Here is an 11,751-nt window from a genome sequence, read left to right as displayed (position 1 = left end):
TTGGATCACTGCGTAGCCAAGGATGTCAAGATGGCCCGGGGTATTGCTGTAGAGAACACGTTCCGAGGTTGGTAAAGCGTGATGTTTCCTACAGGAGCAAAATGGCCGGTCTTGTGACAAGCCTAGTTATAAAAATTTTTGGAATGCACCACAGTTCTTACAAAGACAACTCCAAATTCATGGCGTTACAAAGCTGGCGATTCCGAAGATCAGATGTGGTCTTGCATGGGTGGAAATATGGGTTTGTTGTTTCAACCTCAGAAGAACCCCACAACCATTTCGTAAAACGGTTAATTACTTTTTGTTCAAGAATGGGAGTTGCACGAAGGGAAGGGAACATCTTGCAATTAACGCCATCAAGGTCGCGTTATAGAGCGAGGGTCGCCTAGAATTGTATCTCCACTACAACCGTCGTCCGTGTTACGAGACGCAACTGGGGGACAGTGATAGCGAGTACCTACCCCAGACAGTGGAGCGTCATCAAGCAAGCAAATAAAAGATTAGTCACCTCCGATAAGAAATAAAAGCGAATGCGACGCGACGCATTTCTTCATTGAAATATGATACGCCTTCTAGACCCTTCGAAATGTTCCCGGGGATTTTTCTAGAAACTTGCAGTTTACAATATCATCAAATTGAAGCGTGTTTAATGGAGTTCCAACATCGATGCCGAAGTGATTATTAGTGAAGTTCTATCTCATATGTGCTAAATTTACCTGTTATAAATTGGTGTACAAGACTGATATAAATTCATTACTATTTTATTAATATTACATAAATAAATCACGTAATTAAATTTACGTTACAATAATTTCTTATTTTAGTAGGGAATTTTTACGTATTTTTTGCGTTTACTTTACTGCAAAAAAACGGTAAGCTAAACGCTAACCTGACAACAAAATAATTGGTTCAATGAAAACCTGATAGTATTGATTCACAGAAATGAATAAATGTGTGTCATGGAGTAAAGCATATAGTACATACCTATTTACACTACACTGCAATTCACTGTTATTTAAACACCCTGACTGGCAAGTGTTTGCGCACAGTAATCAAGTTTGCATTTAAAAGAAACCAATTCGCCAATCATTATTTACAAATCCTTATGATAACAGTCATGATAGAATTACCATTAAGTGCAAGGATAAGAGAAATAATTATAATGAGTAAAAAGTTTGTTTTATTTCGATCATTTGCAGTACAAATTTTGCATACTTCGTTATATTCCTCTTTCAGGTACTTAAATTAACAAACCCTATTATCGTAGTACAATTCAAATCACAACAGCCAGTCCACAATTCTCATCTATTTCCTCCAAATATAAAAGTAGGTGTATGGAGATAAAATAGATGAAATTATAATAATAATAACAACAAATAGGTTAAAAACGGATGGCTATCAAATTAACTAAAAACTAAAATGATAATAGAATTATTTACGAGGTCGTACGAGATCTACTCAACACTACTATTTTCTGTGTATGGCACTGAAGGAAGACAAGAAGTAGATTATAAAAAATAACATTTCTTTTAAATACACCAGCACCGAAGCACTGTCCATAAACTCTCGTACGATAATAAGCTCAGTTCTTTCGTGCATACATAAAAAAAGTTTTAGTATGTTTCTAGTACAGATAGTTTTTACATATAGGTACCATAAAATTTATATACTGATTAACAACGAACAACGATTAAAATTCGTTTTCACTTATGATATAAATATAGCAATAATATAGTCTCTATCGAATTCATCTTGAAAAATACTTCTATACTTCTCTCAAAATATTGCTTTGCAAATACATAAAGAAAACGGAAAAAAATAAAATAACGAACACAGTCACTACGTCATTTGCTCCCGCCGAAGTGTTTATATAAGTTAACGCTCTTCCAATGGTGCTTGAGAATCCCTTTCCTGTGTCTAGGCGTTTGGAGAGTTAGTAGATTTTTTCGCTTTTCTTGACTAAGGACACACAGCTAGTTTTTGTGGAAAATCCAACTCGCAGCTACGATCTACCGTTGCTGTACTGAACGCCAGTGGAGACCTTTCCCTCCTGCAAATTTAACTAAATTTCAGATTGATTGACGGTATGTTGACAGGAATTGAAATGGAATCGATTGAAAAAGCGACATCCATTGTGCAACGTTTTTTTGCCTGTACAGAAATAGCGCTCGCGGATTTACGTCAAAATGTTGGTTGTATAATGAATTTTTGAAATTGTTGATGCCAAAAAATTCGAGTTCTGGCTTTAAATAGAAATTTATCGTTTTCAATAAGGGGTATTGCACATCGTGTGTTGTATCAGCGCTCTATTTTTAATACTGAATTGAGGAGTTCAAGGAGAAAATGGCGAAACATCTTAAATTCACTGAATAAATAAATTATTGTTTGTCTTAGCTTTGCAATCCGTGAGTACAAGTTATCATTATTATTGGAGTGATTGAGCCGAATTGCTGATATGAAATTATCATTAGTAAAATGCCCGCTTGTTAACAACTGGCATAGTCGCCAAAAATACGTTTACTTATACAATTAAAGCAGAAGAGGATTGTAGACTCAATGTGTTTTTCACTATTTTGTATTTGCCTCAGATATAAAGATACACTTAGATAAGATTAGCAAATATGACGCTTAACGTTACAGAAGAGCCACTCCTCCCAGAGGCAAAAAATGTTTCTCATGCCAGAGTGCCTTGTAATGAATGGATAAGCAAGGTCAAGATTGTAAGTTGACAAAGTCTGAAAACGCATCACGCAGAGATTAACGATAATGCAACTGGCTGTCATAACATTTGGAGCATGGCCTACAAGCCTACATCAAAAAGCATGTACTAATTTGCGATTCTACGCGAATGTTAGCGCGAAAATAAAATTTTTAGTAGGTCAAGAACGCATGCAGCACAACGTGCACTAGTGGATCACTAAAATGGGATTAAAAATGGTAAAATACTCACTAATAAAAACTGCCACCCCAGTGGTCGTCATAGTGTCCCAGACCATTCGATATGTAACCCATATTGTTTGAGGTAGGAAGGCATTGAAAGCAATAATTCGCGCCATAGTTGTTATCCCAGTATTGGCAACCTTTACAGTGAAACCGGACGGCGATTTCCAACTTTTGTCCAATCGTTAACGTATTCGCGTACAATAAAAATTTGAAGGTGTCAGAAAACCCATCGCACGAATTCTGCACGTAGCTGGCCTGCAGCTCGGAGAAAGTCTTCCACGCATCCAAACTGTATCGTATGTGCACAGACTTGTGGTAGTCTAAATTTCTTACTCTAACAATTCCATGTATACATAAATCGATGGGGTCGCTCACGACGGCGTTTTCGAGGCACACGTTCTTCTCACGAACCTTATCCAGAAAGTTGGGCTGACTGCCGGGCTGTTGGAATAGGGGGAGGAGGATTTTTTCGGTTTTTCTGCTCGCACTTAAGTTTAGCTTGTTATTGGATCCGGTTGGGGAGGAGTCCGACGTGGAGAGGCTTAGGTCGGCGTCAATTAGATCGTCGTACGCGGATGTTGGTATTTTAGGTATTTCGTCCAGGAACGTTCTCACGTCGGCGAGATCCAAGCCCAAAACGTCGGCGAAACGCACGATCTTCTTCCGGCCCGGTGTGCCGGGCGGCGTCTTGCCAGTCTTGAGCGATGAGCACCGTCTCACTCTCGGTATTTTCTCATCTTTATCCGTGTCTTCATCACTTTTCACTTCGAGAAAGGACTTTCTTTCCGGTTCCGACACATTTTCACAGTCTTCCGGTTTCGGCTGCTGTTCGACGTCGTTTGAAATGGAGTCTTGGCAAGTACCGTTAATCTCTAATGAGGAATAGTCTTCATCTCTAAGGCTTAATGTGGCTTCATCATCACTAAAACTACTAAGCGCCCCAGTTATTTCTGTCGTGGCGGGTGATTCGTACAGTGAGTCTTCAGGTGGTGGAGATTCGTGATTGTGGATTTCTTCGGATGTTGAGCATCCGTTTAGGTAACCATTTGTGTTTTTTGGAGGGACTACTTCAGATTCAGTGTCGTAGTATGGACCGTCGCTTGAATCGCTATCGTGAGTATTGAGCAGGATGGGGCCCGCAAACGAAAACTTTGAGACTCCATTTTTATGTGGTCGTAGTTTTAGATTGTCCTTATTGTTGATGAGGGTCATCAGTTCTGATTCGGTGAGTTCTTCTTCTGGACTTCCTGGTGTTTCGAGTAGACTGAATTTGAAATATAGATCTGGGTCGGACGCATGGCGGGGTTGGTGAGATACGGCTAGGGGTGCTTCGTGCGCACCTAACCAACTGCTTTCGTCGGCGGAGCTGCTGCAGTCTTGGTTACCAAGGGACCTCAGACGAGAGTGTAGGTGGCGGGCGAAGGTTTCTGCTCTGTTGCGGCACGACATCGGTAAAAGGGAGGATAGTCCACACTTGTCCCTTTCAGTAGTCGACATAGGGATGGCGCCCCTAAAATGGGAAATCTGAAATTAACAAATTGCAGAAAGTTAAAACCAGATCATCATTGGGCAAGTTTGTACAAAGAAAGAGTTCAAATGTGTTGCATACCTCATGCATCATGTTTCTCGGGCGAAATGTTGCTCGCTTAGTAGCCGTTCTGGGTTTGGACGAACTTTTAAACAGTAATTAGCGTGCTTGTGCGAACGTGATTTTGATAAGTGCCGTTTAAAAAAGAAAATTTATTGAATTCAATAGTCACACCAATCAGACATCTGTTTAAAGTCTACGTCTTTTAATTTAAAGTTCAAGTGATCGTGGCACACAGACGGCCGTAATTTTTAAATAGCACACGCGATATCTATGGCGAACGGAGCACTACTAAACGTGGCGAGTTTGCTATTCATTTATCTGTCCCTTTATCTCGAAGCTCAGCGGTATTTAAGATATACGTTCGGGACTTTTTTGATAACACCAATTTCCCGAGACGTACACGGCACACCGCAGAATGCAAAGCACCGACTGACCTGGTGCTTCAATTCGACTTTTGCGCAACTGCCACTACACTTTTTTGAGTGCCAGTAAATATTTTTCTGAGCGGCGCGGCGCGCGATTTCCAGTCTAGGTGCAGCTAATCGTAGAGAAGAGGAAGTTGCACACGTGCATTTAAGTGCCACCTTAAATTAGAACGGTATTTATAGGTGCCCTTTTTTTCAGCTAGGTCATTCGTCTCTAAATTCCCATAATTTATAATAAAAGCAAACATCAATCACTATCTGAATAAGGTTTCCTTCGATGACCCATAAAGAATGGCCGTCTTAAAATAGCGGAACTAGACGGAATCATGCACGGACAACGTGCCCATACTGAAAAATCTCTGGGTATCCTTCGCGAAGAGTGTGCACTCCCAATATCTCGACAGACAGTCTTATCTTAAGGTTTCCCAACTGATAGGTACTAGGTCAAAGCCCTCGATCGAAATTTATTTATAGTCACGCGGCAGATTCACCTACGCACAAATCTTCGACGCGTCAAAAATAAACTTTTTTGAAGAAGCCCACTTTCGCCCCAAAAGGTTGTATTAATAGGATCGTGAAATAATCGAAGCAACGCAAGCTCGTAGATTATTTTATTATAAAATCACGCGGTGATCACGAGTAGTTCACTCGCGTAAGGAGTCGGATAAAGTCAATTGCCAAACAAGATAGTCGAGAACGTTACGATTCAAATTCAAAATTCAGAAGGTAAATGTAAATTTCACTAATTATACTTTCAGATGAATTGCTAATATTTACCGGCGCCATTTTTGCAACAATCTTGACCTTACTTACTATTCCCATAGCACGGCTCAAACTTCCTAGCAACGCGAATCTACAATCCGCGAATCACCCTCTCAATTCAAATTTAAAAAAATATTGACTTACCAATAAGAAAAATGCCGGTCAACCGGTTACAGCTATAAATTAACATTAATACAAATTTTAATAATATTCTAAAGGACTAACTCGACTACAGTAGGTGCTATGAACTTGAAATCTGAGTGTATCACTGAAAGGTTATGCCTCAATATGCCGCGTTTATCTATCCGTCCATCTTCCTTTCGGTTATATTTCATAACTCGCGATAATTGATCTACTGCCCACCTTCGACAGCCAAACGATTATAGTAGTTCCTCCAATGATGCTTAATTTTAGAACTACACTCAGTTTTTTTTCCCTAAGGTTAATACAATTTTAGCGAACTGGTTCTATAAATAAATGATGGAACGCCCATTAAACTTTTACCGTCCATAATTTTCGTAATGAATTTTTTTAAATCAATAACCCCTTCCAGAATGAAACTGTATGACAGAGAAGTGGGTCATTTTCGTGTTTACCTCGACGTCAATGAACGAACCTTGAGTAAATTAGATATGGAAATGACGCACCTATGGAACTAACAATTAGAATAATTTAAATTTTCGCTAGCTCTTTAGAAATCGATAACTGATCAGTGATCATGCAAATGGTCAGCCGTTTCCAAGCGCCAGGTTCTATGAGTGCCCTGCTACGGTAAGGTCTTAGACTTTGGAATCCTGAAGAGTGGGCAATAAAGCAACAACTCAGCTCACCAGGTCAAAGTTCATTAAAGGTCCGTCAAGGTCTCAAGGGATTCCACTGCTAAAGAACCGCGTAAGAGTTATCAATTTGATAGTACCTAATACTACTGTGCTCTAAAAACAATTACCTACTTTAGTTTGATTTGTGAATTTAAGTTATGTTTAGATAGAAAAAAAGAAAAAAAACAGGACAAGGTCAATGATTCTAAAAATACAATGAGCGAAATGTTTGAAAAATGTTCCCTAAAAAAGTTGAAAGTAGATTGTTTACAACGTTTTTTGGAAGAACCATATCAGGTTTGGTATCATTTAAATATACCATGCACGTCTTAACTTGTAAATTATTCAAATTTTCATAGCGAATTATCATTTCAATGTCACATACATACTTGAAGAATGAAGTTGCAAGTTAAATTAACAAATTAAACACGGTTTTTTGACATATAGAAGAACGCCTTTAAAAGAGACCCAATTTAGGATTTTGATTTGATCTTCTGTATATTATCTCAACACCCTAGGTCATTGATCTTGGAGTTTCCTTTACTTTACTGGATTTTTTCTCTCACCATCAACGTTTAGGACACATACCTATGTATCTAGGCTACTTGATCGAATCCTGGGACCAGAGATGAACGATGAGGCTTACGCGGATGGTAAGACCTTCGAAGAGCATTTAGAAAATTTACAGGAAGCCTCCGGAAAAGTGGTCTGCAACTGCAAGAAAAGAAATGAAATACCTGGGACACCTCATCTACCGAAATGGTATACAACTGGACCCACAGAAGATAGAAGCGGTTGTAGGTATGGAAGCTCCCAAAAATTTCCGGGGTGTCGGAAGATTGCTAGGCATGATCTCTTGGTATAGGAAATTTATTTCGAGGTATGCTCAGATTGCAGAACCGTTGAAGAAATTACCGAAAAAGGGTTGGGGAAATATGCAACAAGCAGCATTTAACTGTTTGAAAGAGGCATTAACCTCCGCTCCTATATTAACTTTGTAAAAAAATATTGTCATCTCATTGCACTGTACTGTGTCTAAGCAACAAAGGGTGAAAGTAGCGGACGTTACATTTGGCGCCCGAACGGGGATTTTCTGGACTAGAGTACCTAGCAAGGGAACCGGTTTGGTGTATACGATTATTTAAAAAAAATCGGCACTCCCCTTGTTTTTGCAGCATCCTAAAGAGTTTAAGTAAATTACACAAACAGCAAGAACAGTGCAAATCTGGTTTTTCACCAAGATATAACTGTAGCTCTTCCTTACACAAAAAATTGACTGAAAAAGTGAAAGTTTTATAAGGTGTTCAAAAATCAACATTTTCTGCTTTTACTTTAACCTGCTCGACTTCACTGTTCCTCATCGACGATGTTTGTCTAAACTTTACTTCTTATACATGTCCAACGAAGATCTACGTTTTGTTGGATTTACATGTGGTAAAAAATAAAGACCTGAACACTAACAGATCAAACCAACGACATGTATTTCACAAATTTCTAAATCGGGCAAATCTCTAAGAAGTCCTAAAAAACAAGACAATGTAAGCAACCCGTTAGCGATGTTGATGGTTTCACAGAAGCAGCGGTTCGCAATTCCATCTACGACATGATCCAACACAGTAAGTTAGAACACTCGTTAAATAATTAAATTGATGTTTGTGTAGATATTGTAAGCAGTTACGCTTCAAGCGCTTTTGCAAGTTCTAAAAGAAAAAAACGAATTTAAAGGGTCCAAAAGTTCCTTAAGAAATGTTGTTGCGAATATTGGTCTCTGCTATCAAAAAGATAATCCAAGACCCAATATTGCACCACCAAGGGTCCCATTTTTTAGATGCGTATGTAAAAAATATGCAACTTGAGACTGGACGTCAATGTGTCTTTTTAGATGAAACGTGGATATTTGAAAATGGAACAATACGAGTATGTCAGTAATGGCAAGACTACAGTGCAAAAACGTACGAAAAATTAAACCCGAAGGATTATTAATTATTAACCAGAGCAATATCATCATATAACTATTTAAGATCCGTGGTTTTACATGCCGGAAACATGAATGATTTTATTACGGAAGCAGGGACATCTTGTGGCTCGTCAGTGTTTTTTTCAAACACTAGCTCGCCATAAAAAATATCACTTTAGCTCTTTATAATATAGCATATGCTATTGTTTACGTAGGTAGATACAATTAATACACTTGACAGATCAACCGTGGATCCAGAAAGAAAGTTCGGGGAAGGTAGCGTAGGTGGACGGTTGAGCTTCCCAGGGGTGCCCCCTTTCTCGGGAAAATTTTGAAATTAGTGTGAAAATCGCGAGTTTTAAGACAATTTTCTATAGACTGTGACCCTTCTACAGTAAAAAGTCTACCCTGAAATTGGAAAACTGCAAACGACGTAACTACATAAAAAAACAGTAAAGCATTCAAGTATACGTAGGGGAGAGGGGGGTGCATGTGGACAGCTTTTTTCAAAATTCAATATTTTTTTAATTTTCCATCAATTTTACATTTTCTTTACAGTAGTAACATCGGGCGGATATTGTGAAATGCATACTAAGTACATGAATGCTTAAAATATAAACAAAATGTGCATAATGCCTTTAAAGAAAAAAAAATGTGTTTGTCCACTTGTACCCCATTAGAGGGTGCATTTGGACAGTGGAAGGGGTCCATGTGGACACTTGTTACAAAATGAAAATCTAAGTAAGTTATGTCGAAATTTTCTGCAGAATATCTAAATTTAGAGTTAATTTACATTATACTTCGTGAGGTCTACACCGAATTTAAAGTAGTCAGAGGTTCTTGCTGTCCCTTTATGATTCACTGGCTTAGGTAACTTGAGCACAATATCGTCTCTTATAACAGTAGCTATGTCACTAATGACAGGAAAGTGAAAACTCCATCCAGGTAATTTGCGTCGTAGATATTTAACTTCACACTCCACACCACCTTCAAACAATTTTTGTACAAGGGCAACATAATATATAAAAGTCTTCTTTGTGGCAAATTTAACAAGCACAAAGTCATCCGTAGAAATCACATCGCTGTCCAAAATCGAATGTTCTTCCGCAAAATCGTTTCCGTCAAATCCCTCATCAGAAAAAGAGCCACCTTCTTCTGAAGAATCCTCTGCATCCATGTGCTCTTTATCTGGCGAACTTTCAAAAATAACCCGTTTCACATTTCGTTTCTTTTCCTTTGGAATTTGTCTTTCTTGTTCTTTGTTCTTAATAGCATCCATTTCTGGCGTACTTGTATATATACATGATTTGCCTGTCCTTCTTTGGACATTTCGTCTTGGCGCAGCTTTCGGGTATGGTCTGAGGACTTCAGGGGTCACAATTCCAGAGGGTCCTGGAGGTGTAGTATCACGTTCATCAAGAACAGATTTATTTTCTGGCCTAGTGGCATTTTGACCTGTAGTGCCTGTGTTGCTTAAATTACTATTTACAACTGAATCAGTTACTGGCCTATCAGAAACATATGAACTCTGAAAGTCTGCCTCGGTGAACACAAGTTCATTTAGTGGCCACAAACCAGTAGCTTCAAAAGCTTTTGTAATGTTCTTTGGGATGAAGCTTAGCAAGAATGGTTGCTTAGACAATTGTGGAATGTCATATATTGTAATTTGCTTCCCGGGATGTGTAGCCATGTGGTTATTGAAGGTGGATTTTAAAATTGCCTTAAAAGGCCCATAGACTCCAACATCTAGTGGTTGAAGCCTGTGGGAGCAATGCGGTGGGAACGCGGGACAACAATACCATTCTCTTTACAAAAACACAAAGCTGGCAGAGATATATGTGATTTGTGGTTATCGATGAGTAATAAAATGGGGTTTTCCTTCGACGGTGATAGATGGTGCACAATATGCTTCAGTACATTCATAAATAACTCTGCAGTCATCCAGCCGCTTTTATGAGCCAAACCAACAGCTCCAATAGGTCCGCCATTCACAAAGTGGTCTTTTGCATGGACCCTGGGAAATACATAAATTGGAGGTAGTGCATTTCCTGTTGCTGTTATAATTCCTACAAAGGTAACAAGCTGGCCACGTTCAGAAGATACTATCTGACCTACTTGTTTCTTGCCTTTCTCAATGAGAACCTTTGGAGAGGGTAGGACAGTAGTTATGCCAGTTTCATCCAAATTTAGTATACGGTTTGGTTCAAATTTGAATTTTTCTAATACGCTCTTATGATTACAAAAAAATGCATTAACGTTTGCTGGATTGAAGGAAGTTGCACGAGCGAGGCTAGTGTTTTCAGGTTTTCTTAAAGAAATGTTTTTGTGTCTCTTTAAGAATGATTTCATCCAGTCAATCCCCGCCTGTTTTTCTACATTCCATTTATTGGGAAATTTTTTATTTAGTTTAAGGGCATACTCGTAAGCTAGTGTTCTTGTTTGACGCAAAGTCAAACCATAGTGAATTGATGAACTTTTAAGAAGATAACTATTCAACATATTTTCTTCTTCTGCTGAAAATACTTGATTGCTAGCATATTTTGACTTGCCTTGGTCTACAGTATCAGATTCTGCACCGGAATCTTCCGTTGTGTTCCGTTGCTTTTTGAAACGTTTGTGCAACATTGATTTCTTTAAGCCAAATTCCGATGCTGCTGTACGCAATGACATTCTGCCATTACTAATTTCTGTAAGGGCTCTTGCGACAATAGTTTCATCAATATCAGCTCTCGATGTTTTGTGCTTATAAGTCCTTACCATACTGTAAAAAAGAAAATTTGTGGGTATTGAAACATAGACTTTAGGACACGGTGTGGAGTAAATGTGGACTGTGGGGTAGATGTGGACAGTCCACATCTACCCCGTATCTGCATGTCCACATGTGCCTCGGTTACAATTTGTAGATGAAAAATTGTTTTAAACACAAGGGTGATTTTCACAGGTAAAATATTGTGGTAGTAATAACCCCTAGTTAAGGTTTGTAAACATAAGTTATTAGCAGTATTATACATACAATCTACTTACTTGATGATCACCGATTATATTCCTCTAATAAGTTTACTTTGTCACCATTCAAACGTGCTTTCAACCATAACACAAACACTATCAGCTGTTAAATGTTCAAACTTTATTCACACATTAGGTATAATCAGAGACATCTATGAGAATTTTTTCGAATTTATTCATGCCTTATAAAGCGCTGAATTCAAACTGCCCACATGCACCCCCTGTCCACATGTGCCCCCCTTTCCCCTA

At 38.6% G+C, this 11,751-nt stretch overlaps 1 protein-coding gene and 2 long non-coding RNA genes across 6 annotated transcripts; 1 reads left to right on the top strand and 2 right to left on the bottom strand.

Moving 5' to 3' along the window:
• Positions 1 to 1,162: 1,162 nt before the first annotated feature.
• On the bottom strand, positions 1,163 to 5,887 carry LOC116182527 (glycogen-binding subunit 76A-like). 4 transcript variants are annotated; one of them, XM_031503065.1, is made up of 3 exons: positions 5,866 to 5,887; positions 2,951 to 4,453; positions 1,163 to 2,062 (listed from the first exon to the last, which is right to left on the bottom strand). In XM_031503065.1, the coding sequence occupies exons 2-3, from the start codon at positions 4,438 to 4,440 to the stop codon at positions 2,059 to 2,061; spliced, it is 1,494 nt and encodes a 497-aa protein (XP_031358925.1). In that variant the 5' UTR covers positions 4,441 to 4,453; positions 5,866 to 5,887; the 3' UTR covers positions 1,163 to 2,058. The 4 variants fall into 4 exon arrangements, with proteins under 4 accessions (XP_031358925.1, XP_031358924.1, XP_031358922.1 ...); XM_031503064.1 differs by lacking the exon at positions 5,866 to 5,887 and adding an exon at positions 4,553 to 5,037; XM_031503062.1 differs by lacking the exon at positions 5,866 to 5,887 and adding an exon at positions 4,553 to 5,030 and having other exon boundaries at positions 2,951 to 4,467.
• A 2,192-nt stretch (positions 5,888 to 8,079) lies between these two features.
• LOC116182530 lies at positions 8,080 to 8,801 on the top strand. Its single transcript, XR_004147549.1, has 3 exons — positions 8,080 to 8,155; positions 8,201 to 8,371; positions 8,422 to 8,801. It is a non-coding gene; the product is annotated as an uncharacterized LOC116182530 (long non-coding RNA).
• A 2,297-nt stretch (positions 8,802 to 11,098) lies between these two features.
• Positions 11,099 to 11,737, bottom strand: LOC116182529. The gene is made up of 2 exons (XR_004147548.1): positions 11,521 to 11,737; positions 11,099 to 11,257 (listed from the first exon to the last, which is right to left on the bottom strand). It is a non-coding gene; the product is annotated as an uncharacterized LOC116182529 (long non-coding RNA).
• Positions 11,738 to 11,751: the final 14 nt, after the last annotated feature.

Source organism: Photinus pyralis, unplaced genomic scaffold, assembly GCF_008802855.1.
Source record: "Photinus pyralis isolate 1611_PpyrPB1 unplaced genomic scaffold, Ppyr1.3 Ppyr1.4_unclustered_Scaffold5785, whole genome shotgun sequence".
In the NCBI taxonomy this organism is placed as follows: Eukaryota; Metazoa; Arthropoda; class Insecta; order Coleoptera; family Lampyridae; genus Photinus; species Photinus pyralis.
The sequence above is the reverse complement of the archived record's forward strand: the minus strand, read 5'-3'. Positions and strand labels throughout refer to the sequence as shown.